Raw genomic sequence first — 19,669 nt, forward strand, 5'->3', positions numbered from 1 at the left:
TATCTGTTAGATGGCAGTATATACTTTCTGTGTTGCCTGAGCCAAGAAGTAGTCTTTGCCATTAACTTTAATAGATAGATGGATAGCACTTTATTGATTCCTTCAGGAGAGTTCCCTCAGGAAAATGTAAAATGTACCAATATTGTCTTTTGTTCAGTCCTACAAAGTGTTTATACCGTACTCTAAGTATCGTGCGTATTACACACCAGCTGTTTGTAACATGCATATTAGGGAGGAAATCTTACAACAATTCCCTATTTGATTTTGATTTTGGGGGCAAGGATTCGATTGAAACCGATTTGCGTTTAATATTTGGTATACAAATGATAAAATTAAATGGTTCAAAACAGGTTATAAGTTACAAAAGCTTCTCTTGAATGCTAGCGTATGATGTATATGTGCAGCGAGTAAGCGCTGAGATGGCGGAAAAAACATCTTTAAAAAAATAAAAATACATTTTAGAAATTTATGAATCAATTTTGAATCACTATTCAGATATGAATCGATTTTAATATTTTTCTTAGATGTAGTTTTTATCACCAAATTTGAAGATGTTGAAATTGCCATGTAAAATTGCTAATGGTAATCAGGAGTATGTCTGTGGCAAATTCAACATATATTAGCATTTTAGAGCGCCTTTTTCTTGCTCTGTTGGCATGGAAAATTGTAACATTATCGAGAGGCAGTTCAGTTGAGTCCGCGTTGAGTGCTTAACTGCTTGTTTCCCGGCCAAGCGCTGGAGATGGTTCAGAGTCTTCACCCGGACGTGAGGTCACATGAAACAAAGGTATAAAAATGGGCACCGTTTTATTTTACATAAATTGGTACCTGGTAGTACAAATGGACTAAAATCCCAGTTGGGCAATAACTTCATCCATCCATCCATCCATCTTTTTCCGCTTATCCGAGGTCGGGTCGCGGGGGCAGCAGCCTAAGCAGGGAAGCCCAGACTTCCCTCTCCCCAGCCACTTCGTCCAGCTCTTCCCGGGGGATCCCGAGGTGTTCAAACGGTTCAATAACTTCAACAAAGTGTCAATAAACAACCACGTGGACAGATAGAGCTACATCTTCAGGTCCACTTTCTCATGCACTCCAAATCATTATTAAAGACAGGAAATGACACATTTCTTACCAATTGTCGCTTGCTTCAAAGTCGCGCTCCGTCCTCTTTTCGGTTTAGGTAACTTATGAGTGTGAATGTTGTCTCTGTGTTGGTCCAGTGATGAGGTGGCGACTTGTCCAAGGTGTACCCCGCTTTCTGCCTGAGTGCAGATGGGATAGGCTCCAGCCCCCTCGCGACCCCGAAAGGGACAAGTGGTAGAAAATGGATGGATGGTACTTGTTAATGTTTCAAAGAAAAGTATTTTCCCCTTCATTCGCCACTTTGTAATGCACATTACTGCCACCTATAGGGCTGGAGTGGACAGTACAAGGTAAGAAAATAAAACTTGACGAATGGAGGTACTCCCTTTTAGAGTTCCCTCGTTTATATGTATCTGCAAAAGAAGAAATTAAAGCATCTTCACAGTATTTGTCCGAGCTTGTTTTGTGACAGAAAGTAGACTAACATCTCCATTATTCATTATTCATTTTAATAAATGGTGTGTATTGTCATCAGGAGCCAGTATGGTGAAAGAGGAGCTTCGGTTGAGCGAGCGTGGTTCTCATCCTCCGAGCAGCAAGAATGCCAAAGACAAGAGCAACAGTTTGACTCTAAAGGCGTTGCGCCAGGCTAAGGACACGGACGACCGCCGCGAACGAGGCTGCAGCTCAGAAAAAGACTCTGGCTACTCTGGTGAGGCGAAGTCAACATGGCCGAGGTTTTCATTGTCTCTTTAGGCTGATTAACTCCCACTCGGCTATGCCGGTGCAAGTCAGAACAGGAAATGACAAGTTTAAAGCCAGTCTGCGACAAACAGTGCCGTCAATCATGTGACTAATGGGTCAGGTGTCGTCTTCACTTCAGCGATGTCACAAACATGCTGATCTCATTACTGCAGACAACGGCTCCGACTGGCAGCAGACGGACGTGGAGGATCAGCAGAGCATTAAAAGTCAGTCCAGAGAGGGCGCTGTGGTGCCGCCGTCCCATCACGGCCAAGATGCTGGGAAAGGAAAAACTGGGAATTCTTCACGGATACCAAGAGGCCAACCCATCCAGCCGATCTACATCATCAACAGCATAGTACTTAAGCAGGTAAACAGTGATCATACGCCTGCATAATGCATGCATGTTTGAAGGGGAATAAGGAGTGCTTATTTTATCTTACAGCAATAGCATCTCGTCTTAAATCAGGGGTGTCCAAACCACAGGTTATACCCGCCGGCATTGTCAATTTGGCCCGTGAGATGACTGCAGGAGGACCATTTCAATAAGCAAACTGGCCTATGGGGTGTTTTCATATTATATTTAAATACCAGGTGGCAATTTGTCACAAATTTGTTGACAATGTAAGAATTTCAGGTCAGAGACAATGATCTGTACAGTTACTTACATGACCCAATCCAAACAACCTTTTCTAGTCATGGTGCAGAAAACGGGACAATCCGCCTTTTAATTAAAAAAAATAAAAAAAATAAAAATAAAAGTGATATTATTCGTGTTTGGATAATGTGAAAAAAAAATACTTTTTTGGGGGCCAAATCACCCAGCTACACTGCAAAAACTGAAATCTAAGTAAGATTAAATATCTCAAATAAGGGTGATATTTGCTTATTTTCTGTCTAATAAGATCAGTCTTCTCACTAAGCAGATTTTATATTAGTGTTTTACTTGTTTTAAGGGTTTTGGTCCTAAATGATCTCAGTAAGATATTACAGCTTGTTGCTGAGATTTTATGACCTATATTGAGTAAAACATGCTTGAAACTAGAATATCAACTGATGCAAAGCTGTGTCATCAACACTCACAAGTATAAAGCTACTATTTCAAAGTAAGAATTTCTTATTTCAAGCATGAAGTAAAAAAATCATGACTTTGACACAATTGTGTCTCATATTAAAACAGATGACTTTGCTGTTTTATTTTCAATGAAACAATAGAAAATACGTACTCATATAGTGGTACAGTTGGCACAGTACAGTAAACTGACAGTTAATATTTAAACATTTAACATTTCAAACAATTTTGAACAGAAATAGTTCATGCACATTCAGATAAATTCCTCAAAATGACAATTAAAAACATTTTGGCCGGGGGCCGGGCTGTATATATGCGCACTAATTGACTGAAAGAGCACGCACTTGGCGCGATGATGTCATGTTATCGATGGAAAAATGCATTTTTAGACCATATGATTTGCCTGAGTGGCTAGGAGACCCCGTGAGTAACAAGCGCTTGCCTTGTTGCCTTTCCATTAAGAACAATAAATTAGATTTTAGTATAAGTTTGCTGGTTTCAAGAAATGTAATGCCGAGCCCATATCATTATGTCTAGATAATGGCACTAGCATTTACTTAATTTAAGAATATTTTTCAACATATTGAGCAAAAAGGTCAATTTTTTTTTTCTACCAAGAAAAGTGCACTTGTTATTAGGAATATACTTATTTTAAGGTATTTTTGGGTTCATTGAAGTTAGCTCATTTTACTTGTTTTGGAAAGTCTTGACAAGCCAAATTTTCTTGTTCTATTGGCAGATAATTTTGCTTAGTTCAAATAAAATACCCCTAATTTTTGTTTTTTGTTTTCTTGTTTTTGAACTTTTTGCAGTGTACTGTATATCAAACAAACATAACAAGATGAATCAACTTTCTATTTAATAACAAAGCCAAAACCACAACAAGTAGCTGAACTGTCATTATTTGCAGCAAACACTCACAGTTTGAAATCACAAAACTCGTTAACTTATACAGCCAGGTCGTTATAAAGATTAGGACTAAAAATCATCAGTGCGTGCAGTGGAGGTTGGGAGGAGGCAGTGCAGACAACGCTGTGGATTCTTTCTGAATGTTTCAAAGCACGCATCGCTTGTCAGTTGCTTTTTTTGGACTCATTTTGAGCTGGCAAAAATTTTAAAATGTCGTAAAGGCTAAAAAATACTTAAAAGGCACACAAAGTATCTACTATGAGCACCGAAGCTCAATCAGCCCCCTTTTTGGACACAAAATGGCTAAGCTGCAGACACACAATGGGTGGGTGAAACGCTCGTACAGTTTGATTGATTGATTGATTGATTGAAACTTTTATTAGTAGATTGCACAGTTCAGTACATATTCCGTACAATTGACCACTAAATGGTAACACCCGAATAAGTTTTTCAACTTGTTTAAGTCCGGGTCCACGTTAATCAATTCGCGAGACAATGTGTGTACAGCAAAGCATAGTTTTATTCAGTCTGTGGTTCGTAAATTCAGTAAAGTACCAATGATTGTCACACACACACACACACACACACACACACACACACACACACACACACACACACAGTAGGTGTGGCGAAATTATTCTCTGCATTTGACCCATCACCCTTGATCACCCCCTGGGAGGTGAGGGGAGCAGTGAGCAGCAGCGGCCGCGCCCGGGAATCATTTTTGATGATTTAAGCCCCAATTACAATCCTTGATTTTGAAATGAGGGGTTCTTAAAGGTTTCACTGTACTGTCATTTTTTTTCCAAATGTATTTTTGAAAACCCTGTAGACCTAAAGTCAAGTTAAAAAGTGTTTATTGGACCGCTCTTTCATTTAGCTCCTCTGTTTCACTATAAGGCACTAAAGCCATGTGATTCCTCCTCGCCAACCAGCAAGGAATGATTAAAAATGTATTTGGATGAAAAATTAAATTTAATAAAATAATTTAAAATGAATAAATGTAAGAATAATTATTCCATATTTATAAAAAATATAATTAGAATGAGAGATGTCCAATATCTGACTGCCGATATTAACGTCCAATAAATGCTTAATAATGTAATATCGGAAATTATCGGTATCTGTTTAAAAAGTAAAATTTATGACTTTTTTTTAAATGCCGCTGTGTACACGAACGTAAGGAGAAGTACAGAGTGCCAATAAACCTTAAAGGCACTGCCTTTGCGTGCCGGCCCAGTCACATAATATCTACGGCTTTTCACACACACAAGTGAATGCAAACCATACTTGGTCAACAGCGATACAGGTCACACTGAGGGTGGCCGTATAAACAACTTTAACACTGTTACAAATATGCGCCACACTGTGAACCCACACCAAACAAGAATGACAAACACATTTCGGGAGAACATCCGCACCGTAACACAACATAAACACAACAGAACAAATACCCAGAACCCCTTGCAGCACTAACTCTTCCGTGACGCTACAATATACACCCCCCGCTACTCCCTACCCCGCCCACCACGCCCTTAATGCATCCTGAGGGGCATCACAACAAAATTAGGCATAATGTGTTAACTCCACGACTGTATATATCGGTATCGGTTGATATCGGTAATTAAGAGTTGGACAATATCGGATATCGGCAAAAAAGCCATTATCGGACGTCTCTAATTACAATAATTTAAAATCTTGCACTGCAATAATTTGATGAGGAGAGCAGTATTCATGCTTTTATGTTGACAATCGATATTTACTCCTACTGTCCTTGTCCAGCAGCCAGAAAGCATCCAGAAAAATGGCAGGCTGCTGTGGAGAAATGGTGTGAGTGAGGCGGCAGGCTCTGGCAGCACAAATATGATCCTCTTCCAGCAGCCCAGCCTGATGCCGACCGCCCTCCATCTCCACAAGCCCTCGTCTCAGAAGAACAACCACGCGACCTACTTGCCCATCCTCAACTCCTACCCCCGCATCGCACCGCACCCAAGCAAGAAGCCGCCGGATAAGACCTTGTCCAACAACCAGGTGCAGAATTTGAGGAAGAGGGTGTGCACAGAACGCAAGGGGTACCTCAAAGCTGTGGCCACCTTGGAGCATCCCTGTTCATCGTCATCATCTTCACCCTCCTCCAGTCCTGCTGCAGCCTCCTCTTGCAAGACTCCTCCTTCTCCATCCTCCAGCTCCTCAGTCCTCACCAGCCGGGGGCCTCAGAGAAACGGCGCGGGCAGCACTCGCCACCGCCGCTTCCTCAACACGGCGGAGATCCTGCGTCAGTCGGGCTTGCTGGACATCACGCGCCGCACCAAAGAGCTGCTGCGCCAGAGCTACGCCACCGAGCGGGAGATTGCCGAGCTGCGCGAGCACACTGAGCTGCTCTGCCAGGCCGCTGATTGCGGCAGCGCCGCCACCTGGCAGAGCGTGCACAGGACCATGGCCGAGTCCAGCTACTATCCCAGTCTGAAAAACCTGCAACATTTCCAATCGGCGTCTCATCTGGATTCATCTGGCTGTTGTGGAGATGCTGTGGACATACCAAGACAGAACTGTGAGGCAGAAGCGTGCAGGGAGGAAGTTGCCTTTAAACCTCCAGATAGCCTAACTGGTCAAATGTGACGTGTGCCTTTTAGAAGGAAGAGCGGCACTCAGGTGCAACCAGGCACTTCTTTCTGAACAATGTGTGTGATGTTGATCATCAATGGATACCGACAATCCCTTTTTTTTTTTATATTTCATTACCACTATGGTGGACCACCGTGGTCCTCCTGCGCACTTCTTCAGTGGTATAAAGTTGCCTCTGCCTTGGACCAGGGGTGTCCAAAGTCCGGTATTAAGCCATTTGCGGCCCGCAGTGTATTCCAAAACATTCTTCGCACATCAAAACACAAAGCTTGTGTTCAAAGTCTGAGAACATGACCTACTCCCCTTACTCGCTGAAATGTGGAACTTTTTTGGGCACATTTATAATGCCATTTTTTGCCCGAATTGTAGGACCTGATTATTTTTGCCTTAAAACCAGGGCTGCCATATGGTTCAGTTTTTTAAACCAGATTAATCACACATTTGAATTTGGATTAATCACGGTTAGAGATGTAACGATATAAAAACTTCATATCACAGTTATAGTGAACAGAATTATTACTTATTATTAGATGTCCGATAATATCGGCCTGCCGATATTATCGACCGATAAATGCTTTAAAATGTAATATCGGAAATTATCGGTATCGGGTTTTTTATTATCGGTATCGTTTTTTTGGTTGTTTTTTTTTGTTTAGTTTTTTTAAATCAACATAAAAAACACAAGATACACTTACAATTAGTGCACCAACCCAAAAAACCTCCCTCCCCCATTTACACTCATTCACACAAAAGGGTTGTTTCTTTCTGTTATTAATATTCTGGTTCCTACATTATATATCAATATACATCAATACAGTCTGCAAGGGATACAGTCCGTAAGCACACATGATTGTGCGTGCTGCTGGTCCACTAATAGTACTAACCTTTTAACAGTTAATTTGACTAATTTTCATTAATTACTAGTTTCTATGTAGCTGTTTTTATATTGTTTTACTTTCTTTTTTATTCAAGAAAATGTTTTTAATTTATTTATCTTATTTTATTTAATTAATTTTTTTAAAAAGGACCTTATCTTCACCATACATGGTTGTCCAAATTAGGCATAATAATGTGTTAATTCCACGACTGCATATATCGGTATCGGTTGATATCAGTATCGGTAATTAAGAGTTGGACAATATCGGAATATCGGATATCGGCAAAAAAGCCATTATCGAACATCCTTACTTATTATTGTTGAATGTGTAAGGGGTTTACTTTAGTTGTTTTTTTTAATAACTAAAATAAATATAAACACTGTTAGAAAGCACACTATTTTGCATGCATTTTGTTTGTTTTACTGATGAGTGTTCTGGCAGGCGTCCTACTCTGATCAGCGGTTCTTGAATGCATCGTAAAATAATTTCCGTGTCATATTCCTATAAATATAGAACGATCACTGTGTTCTAAGAGAGTACAGCTTGTAGATTTAATGTACACAATTGAATATTTTAGTTGCTCAGTCAGTAAAATTTGTAAATGTTTATATTGAGGTATCTTAATGTCTCGTTTTTCATGTTAGCATATCAGTTAGTCCACGAGTTTATCGAAGTGTTATTATCAATCATGGTTTTTCAATCATTTTAATTTAAAACGGTAATACTAACTGTCTGGAGTTTTACTGCCGTAATCATTAATACCCTGAGGTCACAGGTTATTACTTGCCTGAATAATTGAAATTAACCTAAATATTTGGACACAAATGCCAATTTTATTGTCAGGATGTCATTCAGCATTATTTATAAACATGTTTTACTTAAATGTACATTATCGATTTGCTCATAACAGTTGTATCGAAAGTCCAGTCAGGGTGGATTCTTAAAGGTAAATTTACCAGTGAGCACGGAGCTCCTCACTCCTCTTTATACTGACTCATGCGTTGACCCGATCACAGACCGTACAACAAACCTTTCAGTAACCATCCGCACTTAAGCTAAAGGAGCATTTACAGTCCAAATAAATTGTGTGATTAATCTGCGGATTAATGTGATCATTTTGTGTGATTCATCACATGAGTTAACTTATTTTTGGATAGCCCTACTTTAGACATAACACAAGTTAGCTAAGCAGGTTAGAACAAATGTTTTCCAAATTTTTCTCAGGCTGTTTCACCTTACACTTTGAGAACTCCCAGGATGAAGTACAGTGGAACCTCAATTTACAGACTTAATTGGTTCTTAAACAGGGCTCGTAAATCAAAGTTGGTATAGTGAAGCAAATTATTTTCACCAGAAACAATGTAAATATGAATTATGGATTCCAGCCTTGACAAAACTCCATATTTTAGTTAAGGTCTGTACACTTTGAACACAATATATAAAGTGTTTTACAGTACAGTACTGTATATCAAACAAACATAAGGAGGTGATGACTTGACTAGTAACAAGCTAAAACGACAAGCTGAACTGTGCTGTATGCTCTGCCAACATGCGCACACACAAGTCCCTTTGGTGCCCTCACAAATGATCAGAAGTCACACAATCCTTAACTTTAACATCCATTTTGCTACAATAATATACTTCTAAAAAGTAAAATCCACTTGGAGTACTGCAAAGGAGCAGCTCAAGAGAGGAGAGAAAGGTTGAATGTGTGTGTGCTCTCGGAAGAGGTGTCGCTGAACAAGTGTCTTCTACGCTGCTTTGAAATAAGTCCGCTTTGGCATTTTTTTTTTTTTTACCAGAAAAGTCAGTTCTCATCACAATTGAAAACTTGCTGTTTTCCAAAGCTGGCTTCTTCAATACGAGCAAGCACAAAATGGATGAAAGAAGCGTTCTCACTCCGAGACATGGTTTGCACCCTAAAAGCATATTTGGCTCAATCTAAAAGTTCCTAAACCGAAAAGTTCGCAATTTGAGGGGCTCTTAAATCGAGGTTCCACTGTATAAAGTTAAAGTACCAATGATTGTCACACACACACTAGGTGTGGTGAAATTATTCTCTGCATTTGACCCATCACCCTTGATCACCCCCTGGGAGGTGAGGGGAGCAGTGGACAGCAGCGGTGGCCGCGCCCGGGAATCATTTTTGATGAGTTAACCCCCAATTCCAACCCTTGATGCTGAGTGCCAAGCAGGGAGGTAATGGGTCCCATTTTTTTATAGTCTTTGGTATGACTCGGCCGGGGTTTGAACTCACAACCTACCGATCTCAGGGCGGACACTCTAACCACTAGGCCACTGAGTAGGTCAGTCTCCATGTATCCATTTTCTACCGCTTGTCCCTAATGTTAATAGTAATAATACTTAAATACAATTGTTTACACTTGTATTTTATCAATAATGTAGAGATCAATTGCAAAAAGCAGACACGTGATCTGTTTCTCCTTGATTAGTACAAAATGATCTCCAGTCTTAGGTTTGGACACTCCTGTTTTTAGGCCAACTCGGTGTGGCAAAGACAAATGTCCGCATGACTGTAATACAAAATGCAACTAGGGCCTTCAAACCAAATGCTACTAAATTAAAGTCAGCCTGTATAATTGTGTCAAAGAAAGGATCTCTATACTTTTCCGTCACCTTTTTAAAAGTTGAGTTGACCTTCCTCTAAAGCACAAGTCAAGTATGGCCTCCCCAACATTTTCAGTTTTCTCTTCAGCAGGACTCCAATCTGGCAGCGTTATGCAGTCATCTGTCTCAATGTAAACACTCTTAAGATTGACTGAGTAGTTTGATGCCTTGTACTGTATTGGCTTTCAGTTACTTGCTCTTCTGCTGATGCTGATGGCGGCCACTGACTACATTGCACACGCTTCTGAAACATTGTGTTGTTTATACAGTTGCGATTGAATAAATTGAAGGTAAAGCACAGATTGTGAGTCTAATTGCCGAAAAGTAAGTACAGAAGTACCTCAACTCTTGAGCTTAATCGGTGCCGCGTCAGAGCTCTTAACTCGAAACACTTGTGTCACAAATCAATATCACCCAAAATGTATTTGAAATCAATTTAACTGGTGCTCGGCCAGCCCAAAACAGCACCATTTTAACATGTAACATGCTTTTTAAAATGAAAGACAAACATTTAGATGAGAAATATTGTGTAGAAACAATACAATAGAATGTAGCACAAACTACAGCACTTTTGTGAAGTACCGTATTTTCCGCACTATAAGGCGCACCTTAAAACCTCCAATTTTCTCAAAAGCTGACCGTGCACCTTATAATCCGGTGCGCCTTATATATCGACCAATATTGAGCCACAACAGGTCTCGCAACTACGGGATGCATAACGTAACCCCAGCCTCTACTGTAGCGTCTATTCTATGCGCCTTATGAGGTGCGCCTTATATATGAACACATTTTTAAAATAGGCCAGTCATTGAAGGTGCGCCTTATAATCCGGTGCGCCTTATAGTGCGGAAAATACGGTAACATAACGTAGGGAGTGATATCTCCTTCCAGCTGCTTCTCCATCAAACACCAAAATCAGCAGCTTTTCCACTTTTTCATGGATGAATGTCCACCATGTTGATATTATTTTAACATTCATGGCTGGCGTTGGACTCATTCTACTTCAGTATGGTGCAGACTAGCAGTGATACGCTCTAATCGCCTCACCAAGTTAGCAATATCCATCCATCCATCTTCCTCTGCTTAGCCTAGGTCGGGTCGCGGGGGCAGCAGCCTAAGCAGGGAAGCCCAGACTTTCCTCGCCCCAGCCACTTCGTCCAGCTCCTCCCGGGGGATCCCGAGGCGTTCCCCGTGGCCTCCTACCGGTTAGACGTGCCCTAAACACCTCCCTAGGGAGGCGTTCGGGTGGCATCCTGAACAGATGCCCGAACCACCTCATCTGGCTCCTCTCGATGTGGAGGAGCAGCGGCTTTATTTTGAGCTCCTCCCGGATGGCAGAACTTCTCCCCCTATCTCTATTGGAGAGCCCCGCCACCCGGCGGAGGAAACTCATTTCGGCCGCTTGTAGCCGTGATCTTGTCCTTTCGGTCATAACCCAAAGCTCATGACCATAGGTGAGGATGGGAACGTAGATCGACCAGTAAATTGAGCGCTTTGCCGTCCGGCTCAGCTCCTTCTTCACCACAACGGATCGATACAGCGTCCACATTACTGAATACGCAGCACCGATCCGCCTGTCGACCTCACGATCCACTCTTCCTCACTCGGGAACAAGACTCCGAGGTACTTGAACTCCTCCACTTGGGGCAAGATCTCCTCCCCAACCCGGAGATGGCACTCCACCCATGGATGATTTATTTTATTAATTCAATGAATATCTTCTCAACACTGTCCCTCACACTCATTTTCGTCCTTACTATGGTTGGAAAAACAAAGTTATGTAAATCTCTAGCTATAACCAAATGCGAGCAAGTAATACCAAATGTTTTGGTCAGATTTTATAGGGTTCACCCTGACATTTGCTACATCAACTAATGGAGGGATGCATGCAACAATAACAATTAGCCAAGAGACTGCTCTTATTTTGAAACACTCTAAGTGGAGATACCACTGTACTCAAATTGTCTCCGTTACTCGTGTTGTGGGTGCAGGCCACAGTTTTACTTTACATTTTGTTTGCTTATAAAGGTAACATTTTTTTGTCATACATTCGAAGTCAAAAGAATCAAGCTGTTTTATGAAGAATTACAATTTCAGTGATGGCAAAATAATGAAATTGAAACTCAGATGTTCAACAAAATGAATAATTCTTCATTTTCACATGTACAGTAGGAAGGGGATTCATAAGGCCCCATTCCTTGCAGTTTACCTGACACATGACGAATTGGGGGGGGGGTTGCACTATCCACTTTAGCCGCCAGATGGCTTGTCTTAAAACAGACCTGGGCAAATTAAGGCTCGGGGGCCACATGCGGCCCGTTAAGCTTTTCAATCTGGCCCGTCGGACATTCCCAAATAATTGTTTTAGATCTTTAGGATGGAAACTGTAGCCGCCATTGTGATGTGCAGTGATGTTTTCAAATTTACGTAAGTCTTGAACTATACAAAGTATTTCAATGGTTGGAATCTGCTGTTTTGCATGATATACTAGTTACTCTGGTAATCTAAGTCACAGCAGCTCAGACGAGGTACCAAGCAGTGTGGGTGTGGAATGCTTCTACAGAGTGTTTCCAGAGCGGCCAGCCTGAAATGCGGGAGGTTTTTTCTTCGTTTTTTCGCGTTTATATTTAGCTGTGTTTGTTGCATTTTTGTTGCGTTTCGCTTGATTGTAAAATATGTTAATCGAGAGGGGATGTGGCGTTCATACGTTGTCAATATTCAGTGTTTCATCGTTCATAGTTAATATTGTAAATCCCACATTCTTTATTTTCACGTCCTGGTACATTCTGGGTGTCCATCCATCCATCTTCTTCCGCTTATCCGAGGTCGGGTTGCGGGGGCAGCAGCCTAAGCAGGGAATCCCAGACTTCCCTCTCCCCAGCCACTTCGTCCAGCTCTTCCTGTGGGACCCCGAGGCGTTCGCAGGCCAGCCGGGAGACGTAGTCTTCCCAACGTGTCCTGGGTCTTCCCCGCGGCCTCCTACCGGTCGGACGTGCCCTAAACACCTCCCTAGGGAGGCGTTCGGGTGGCATCCTGACCAGATGCCCGAACCACCTCATCTGGCTCTTCTCGATGTGGAGGAGCAGCGGCTTTACTTTGAGTGGCCCCCGGATGGCAGAGCTTCTCACCCTATCTCTAAGGGAGAGCCCCGCCACCCGGCGGAGGAAACTCATTTCGGCCGCTTGTACCCGTGATCTTGTCCTGTCGGTCATAACCCAAAGCTCATGACCATAGGTGAGGATGGGAACGTAGATTGACCGGTAAATTGAGAGCTTTGCCTTCCGGCTCAGCTCCTTCTTCACCACAACGGATCAATACAGCGTCAGCATTACTGAAGACGCTGCACCGATCCGCCTGTCGATCTCACGATCCACTCTTCCCTCACTCGTGAACAAGACTCCGAGGCACTTGAACTCCTCCACTTGGGGTAAGATCTCCTCCCCAACCCGGAGATGGCACTCCACCCTTTTCCGGGCGAGAACCATGGACTCGGACTTGGAGGTGCTGATTCTCATCCCAGTTGCTTCACACTCGGCTGCGAACCGATCCAGCGAGAGCTGAAGATCCTGGCCAGGGTGTCTCATTCAGTAAAAAAGCTTGAAATTCCATTCCGTTTTTTAAGGCGGTCCATCATAACATTTTTAGCATTCAATCAGACATTATTGTGAGGTTTTGTATTAGTGTTCCTAAAAATCAGATATACCCGCCCCCGGGCACATTTTTTTCTCTAAATTAGGCCCCCAAGTCAAAATAATTGCCCAGGCCTGTCTTAAAATGTGCTTTGTGGCAATTCCAACTTTGACCACACAGTCGGTTGCTATGTAGAGTGGTGCGTGCCATCATTTTCAGCAGACTGCATTGCAAGATGATTAACCCCCCCGCCCCCACCTTCCTCTCACATGAGATCCACCCAGGAGTGGGGTCATATGAATCCCTTCTCTACTGTATCAGGTATGGGTAACCTCTACATTACTTCAATGGGATGGTATCTAGTGGGATACATTGTGCTTGTCTCCCTTGGGTTTTTTTTTTTGTCATTCCAGATCCTCCCCAGTGATGGGTTGCAGTGCCGTCTCTTCCTTTCTGGTCAATGAGTGGTCAGGCTGCTCGGGCCAGCACAGTTTATGGAGACGCTAACAAGTGGACACAAATCAAAGTAAGCTCCAATCTTCATCCATTGCCTCATTACAGAAGGATGCAAAGTAAGCACAATGTCATAAATAAGTACTGTAAGTCTTTCACAGGGTATTGTGAGATGCAGCCTTGCCCCACCTGACTAAGGGTTCCAGTGGCGGTGCTCAGCTTGTACAGTGCCCAGCCTGGCACCAGCAGGATGGAGGAGAGGGCCAGGATCCAGCCCATTACGTGGGCCCAGGTAGGGTACACGTACCAGCGATTAAAGGTCAAGGGCTGATACTCGACAAGTGAACAAATGAAAGATCCCTGGGGAAACAATAAAGTATGTCATACTTGCAGGTACACCTGCGACGGCGCAACAAACGTAAAAAAATATATACAGAACCAAAAATATAACTTACCACCCTCATTTTGCCAAAATCTTCATTAGCTTTGGACCAACAATCCCAGAGAAATTGTGACTTGTGTGTGAAGTATGTCAACTGCCTCCAATGTATTTGTAAACACTTTATGTATTACTCATCATGTATTATTCTAACTGATCTTTCTTTTTGTAACATGCGAAGTGAATAAGTGTACTTTTGTATTTATTTCCCAATATTTCTGCACAATGACTGAGATATGGTATCATTGAGGAGATCACCTGAAACCGAGTTGGCCATACTCTCTTTATTGTATAGTGAGTGGTACATGTACCATAGTTTGAGAATCACTGCTCTATATCAACTTCAGATCGAGCCATTATGGAAGTTTGTTTCATTTTCTTGTTGTCACAGAAAACAAAATATGCAATAATTTCCTCCCCAAATATTTTAAATACATTATTTTAAGTACAGTCAATAATTCATAACATTGATTCATTATTTTTTGAGCAATGACAGTTTTAAAGAATAAAACATGGCAGCTTTGTTATTAGGGTCAAGATTGCAACTTTTTCTGGTTACAAGCCACCTGTATGATCTTTTATTACATTTTTTATGTTTTTGTTGGTAATAGTATATAGTAGTATTTTTAGGATGAAAATTATAAAATAGCTGTGGGCCACACTTTGGTCATCTCTGATTTAGAAAGTATTTCCAATTGACACTAACGCATGCTCGTAGACCGCCATAATGAATCCCACATGACTTCACATTGATTGATTGATTGATTGATAGATTGAAACTTTTCTTAGTAGATTGCACAGTACAGTACATATTCTGTACAATTGACCACTAAATGGTAACACCCGAAAAAGTTTTTCAACTTGTTTAAGTCGGGGTCCACGTAAATCAATTCATGGTATTTATTGAACACCAATGCTCTGCTGTTATTGTATCATTCATTTATTATGTCATATTTAAACTATTGTGTTGAAGTCTGGGGAAATTGTTATAAATCCCATCTACAGCCTTTAGTCACTCTGCAGAAAAAGGCCATTAGGATTGTGTCTAATGTTCACTACAGACATCATTCAAATCCACTATTCATGGAGTTAAAGCAACTTAAACTGCACGATGTGATCAACTTTAAAACTGCTCAAATTATGTTTAGGGCATCCCAAAACTCTCTACCATCCAATATACAGAACCTATTCCAGGATAGAGATGCTCACCATAGTTGCAGTCTAAGAGGAAACAACAAATTATATTTGCCTAAATTTAGAACAACTTTAAAATCAATGTGCATTTCAGTGCGTGGAGTCACTCTGTGGAACAACTTTGGGGACGAGTTAAAAACATGTTCCAACATGATTCAATTTAAAAAGACTGTTTAAAAAAGAAGTACTGAAGGAGTACGAGGAGGAAAGAAACTGATGCCCTCAGTACAGAGCGATGGGAGAGAGGTGTATGGTCAGAGGGTGTTTGTGTGCGTGTGCGTGTGTGTGTTGTCTCGTCTTGTCTTGTCTTATACTAACAGTGGTACTATTATATTGTTAGTGTACAGGAGTTTTTCTTGTTTTTGTTTGTATAGTATTGTTCTTGTATTATATGGTTTATGTTAAATGTGGAATGAGTGAGAGGGGTTGGGATATTATAAGCATCTGCTTCATCCAACCCCTTTTCAAGCCTTGCATAAATGTCTCTGCCAAAATGTAAAAAAAAAAAAAAAAAAAGTGTTGTACTGTGCAGGTTTGAAATACATACTTCAATTCAATTGTATACATGATCTACATAGTGGTGTATTACACTTTTGTCAACCCTTTGAAAAAATGTCATGTTTGTCAAAATGAAGCCCATGTTGATATTGTGACTACCTAAAAAAAAATGTCTCAGTATGATGCAGTATGGTCTTTTTTTTTTTTTGCGAGAGATCTGATACTGAATTATTAGCTTGCGTTGAAATGTTCTTCGATACACTCACCAGTGACACAATGGGTGTGAGGTAGAGCCAGCAGACTTTGAAGAAAGGATTAGCACGTTCACCCGTCATGTCCACGATGACGGCATACAGCCGCTCTGCTCCTGTACGGAGAAGTCATTTTGTAACATCCCACACATACAGATGTGCCCATATTGGAACTACAACTTTTAACTTGTCATTACAACCAAAGATCATTTTTTAAGCATATTTTACAACATTTTTAGCCAAAATTAAACATTTGCAAGCATAAAAGTGATCAAATTAAGTAAAAATATAAATACTACATTAATATTGGCCACTAGATGAGATCAAACCAATCAGATTGGTTGCGTATCATGGCCACTGATTGGCACAGCCCAGTGACGTGCGGTGAGGTTGATGGCTGGTGAGGCACTGACTTCATCACAGTCAGATTTACAAACATATGAACCCTAAAGAGTATCTTATTCACCATTTGATTGGCAGCAGTTAACGGGTTGTGTTTAAAAACTCATACCAGCATTCTTCCCTGCTTGGCACTCAGCATCAAGGCTTGGAATTGGGGGTTAAATCACCAAAAATTATTCCCGGGCGCGGCGCCGCTGCTGCCCACTGCTCCCCTCACCTCCCAGGGGGTGATCAAGGGGATGGGTCAAATGCAGAGGACAAATTTCACCACACCTAGTGTGTGTGTGACAATCATTGCTACTTTAACTAAACTTTAACTTTACACATACAAACTGTAGCACACAAAAAAGCACATTTAATTAAAAAAACGTTATTATGGTCTTACCTTTTACTTATAAGTGCGGGAACAGTGGTGTTGGAGTTGTGAATGAATGAAATATGAAATCCGTGCTGCAGTCTGCAGGTGTACCTAATGTTGTGTCCCTGCAGTCGTTCACGGCTCCTCTGGCGCGAGCATTGTTGTTTTTGCACTTTTTGGCTTAAGTGACTTTTTTTGGGTGGATTCGGTCTTGCACGTGGAGGGTTTGGGTGTGGGCTTTGGTTGGTGTGGCGCTCCCGTCGGGGGGTGCATTCTGCGGCGGGGGTGCATTAACCGGCACCAGGAGGCGGGATTACTGCGAGCCTCACACAGTGCGTCTTCGCAGCCGTTTTATGATTGCTCAGCACAAGAAATACGTTACACACATACAGTTGTTGACAAAATACACTGTACATTATATACCTCAGCTAACTAAACTATGGAAATGTATAATATAGTTCATATAGCAATACGGTCTCACTGCACAGCAGGCCAGCAGTTAGCCGAGTCCGCAATCCATGTTGAGGCACAACTGAGTGACGTGCCTCAACTGGCTGCTGATCACCGCACCGTCTCTTCTCAGTATTTGAACGGCAAATGTGAAAATTCAGCGATTTTGAATAAAAAATAATCTAAAACTGGTGAAGTTAAATGGAAAATAACTTTATAGTATAATCACTGAATACATATAACAATTTAATTAATTTTTTTTCTTTTTACATTTTTTTTCTTTCCATGATGGCAGGTGAGGCCCCGCCAGTGACCGCACGTCACTGGCACAGCCTCAGGCAGAATTACTAAATTGTATTAAAAGAGTGTAAAGTTGACTAAAGGGTGTTATTTCACGTCTAGAGGGCTCTCATGATATTGAAAGTGTCTTTAGAAGGTAGTAAACGGTTATGCTTTAGCTATGAACATAGTCTATTCATAATGTCCAGGGTGTACCCTGCCTTTTGCCCGAGTGCAGGGTACTCTGAGAAGGACAAGCGGTAGAAAATGGATGGATGTATAAGTCCTACTCTGTGGAAATTTGTGTATCCGAAACCAATTAGTAAAGATAAACAAGGACCGACTGTAGTGTGTTTTTCCTTCTCGTATCCTGCAGAATCAAGTTTTTAAACAAGGAATCTCCCACATTAGTGAGTAGTCTCTATCTTTTCTAATTGAGTACAACTGCAAAATAAGCCACCATGTGGCCGAAAAAAGTTGCAGTACTAGCAGTTTGATAATCAAGGTAAGAAACACTTTTGGAATTAATAATGCTTGTTTTTGTTCTGTTGTTGTTGTCTCTGTCTAATCCCCCTCTTGTCCCCGCAATTTCCCCCTCTGTCTACTTTTTTTCCCTCTTTCTATCCCCTCCTGCTCTGGCCCGGCTGCACCAAATAATAAAATAAATACATTTAGTAAAGTCAAATACAAATAAGACAACAAGAGAAGAATCCCACACTTATATTTTCTAAAGTAAATTTGTACAGCCGATATGGGCATCTACATCAACTATATGATTTGCCTGAGTAGCTGGACAGGACAAAAAAAAACGAATGCCTGTTTTTTTCCCCAACTTCCTCTCCACTCGTCACTGTCTTCGCTGACAGGATTTTTATTCGAGGTAAAAGTGATATTAAATGTTTGTCCATTTCAGCCATCATTCATATGTACGTGTGTTGTGTTAATATTTTGGGTGTCTGAAAGTATTAATTGGTTTTGTATTGTTTGTTACTGGGAAAATTGCTTCAGTTTTTATCCAATTCAGCCTTTGTGTGACCTTTTGGAATGAAACATGAAATACAGTGTCTCTGTATGACCCACACAATGGAACTAAAACATATTAAAGGTCCGTACTATACTATTTTTCAACCATTTTAAACGGATAGGTTTTATTTTAAGATGTGAGTCATATATTATTTTATCTTTGTGGAAAATATTGGACACAATGTGTCAAGCTTATGAGATGCGATGCAAGTGTAAGCCACTGTGACACTATTCATTTTTAAAATGGTTTTTTTTTTTTTTTTTTTATAAATGGCTGTGATGATAATGTAAATGAGGGATTTATAATCACTGTTATGTTGGAATTCTTAGTATTTATACTGTTGTTGATATTCATTTTTGTTTGACTACTTTTGGATTGTCTTGTGTCATGTTTGTGTGTCCTCTCAATTACTCTGATTGCTATTTTGAATGGTGCTGGGCTGTGTTTGGTTTTTTTGGAATTAAATTATGGTATTGTGGATTATTTTGTTAAACTGATTAATTAAAAAAATTAAAATAAAAAGATGTGAAGTTTGGGAGTATACACAGGACGGGCTCGTCTACCTACCAAATATCCAGCCCACCGCTAAGGTTTCAAACACACAAAGAAAGAGGATGCAGGCTCCATTGCAGGCGTAATAGTCAAGCACCTGAAAGATGTACATTCCTCCCTGAGAATGAGAGCAGGGAAGATTATTTGGAATGTACTTATCTTGTATGTCATTCGATTTTGCAGGTGTGCCTAATAAAGTG

General features: G+C 41.0%; 2 protein-coding genes across 6 annotated transcripts in view; one reads left to right on the plus strand and one right to left on the minus strand.

Moving 5' to 3' along the window:
- The window catches only part of LOC133614628 (CLOCK-interacting pacemaker), a 21,028-nt gene extending 10,789 nt beyond the window's left edge, over positions 1–10,239 (plus strand). For 3 of the 5 annotated variants that reach the window (XM_061972752.2, XM_061972755.2, XM_061972756.2), the window contains exons 2-4: positions 1,619–1,795; positions 2,001–2,197; positions 5,591–10,239. In XM_061972752.2, the coding sequence (XP_061828736.1) occupies positions 1,619–1,795; positions 2,001–2,197; positions 5,591–6,427 (1,211 nt within the window). In that variant the 3' untranslated portion in view covers positions 6,428–10,239. Of the gene's footprint in view, positions 1–507; positions 1,336–1,412; positions 1,434–1,618; positions 1,796–2,000; positions 2,198–5,590 lie in introns of those variants that run through there. The other 2 variants (XM_061972754.2, XM_061972753.2) reach the window with 2 other exon arrangements.
- A 120-nt stretch (positions 10,240–10,359) lies between these two features.
- Positions 10,360–19,669, minus strand: part of LOC133614626 (sodium- and chloride-dependent GABA transporter 2-like) — a 31,223-nt gene continuing 21,913 nt past the window's right edge. Inside the window, exons 11-14 of the mRNA XM_061972748.2 lie at positions 19,485–19,587; positions 16,420–16,520; positions 14,212–14,382; positions 10,360–14,072 (exon numbers count right to left, since the gene is read on the minus strand). Of these exons, the coding sequence (XP_061828732.1) occupies positions 13,974–14,072; positions 14,212–14,382; positions 16,420–16,520; positions 19,485–19,587 (474 nt within the window). The 3' untranslated portion in view covers positions 10,360–13,973. The remainder of the gene's footprint in view (positions 14,073–14,211; positions 14,383–16,419; positions 16,521–19,484; positions 19,588–19,669) is intronic.

This window comes from Nerophis lumbriciformis, linkage group LG17 (assembly GCF_033978685.3).
Source record: "Nerophis lumbriciformis linkage group LG17, RoL_Nlum_v2.1, whole genome shotgun sequence".
Classification (NCBI taxonomy): Eukaryota; Metazoa; Chordata; class Actinopteri; order Syngnathiformes; family Syngnathidae; genus Nerophis; species Nerophis lumbriciformis.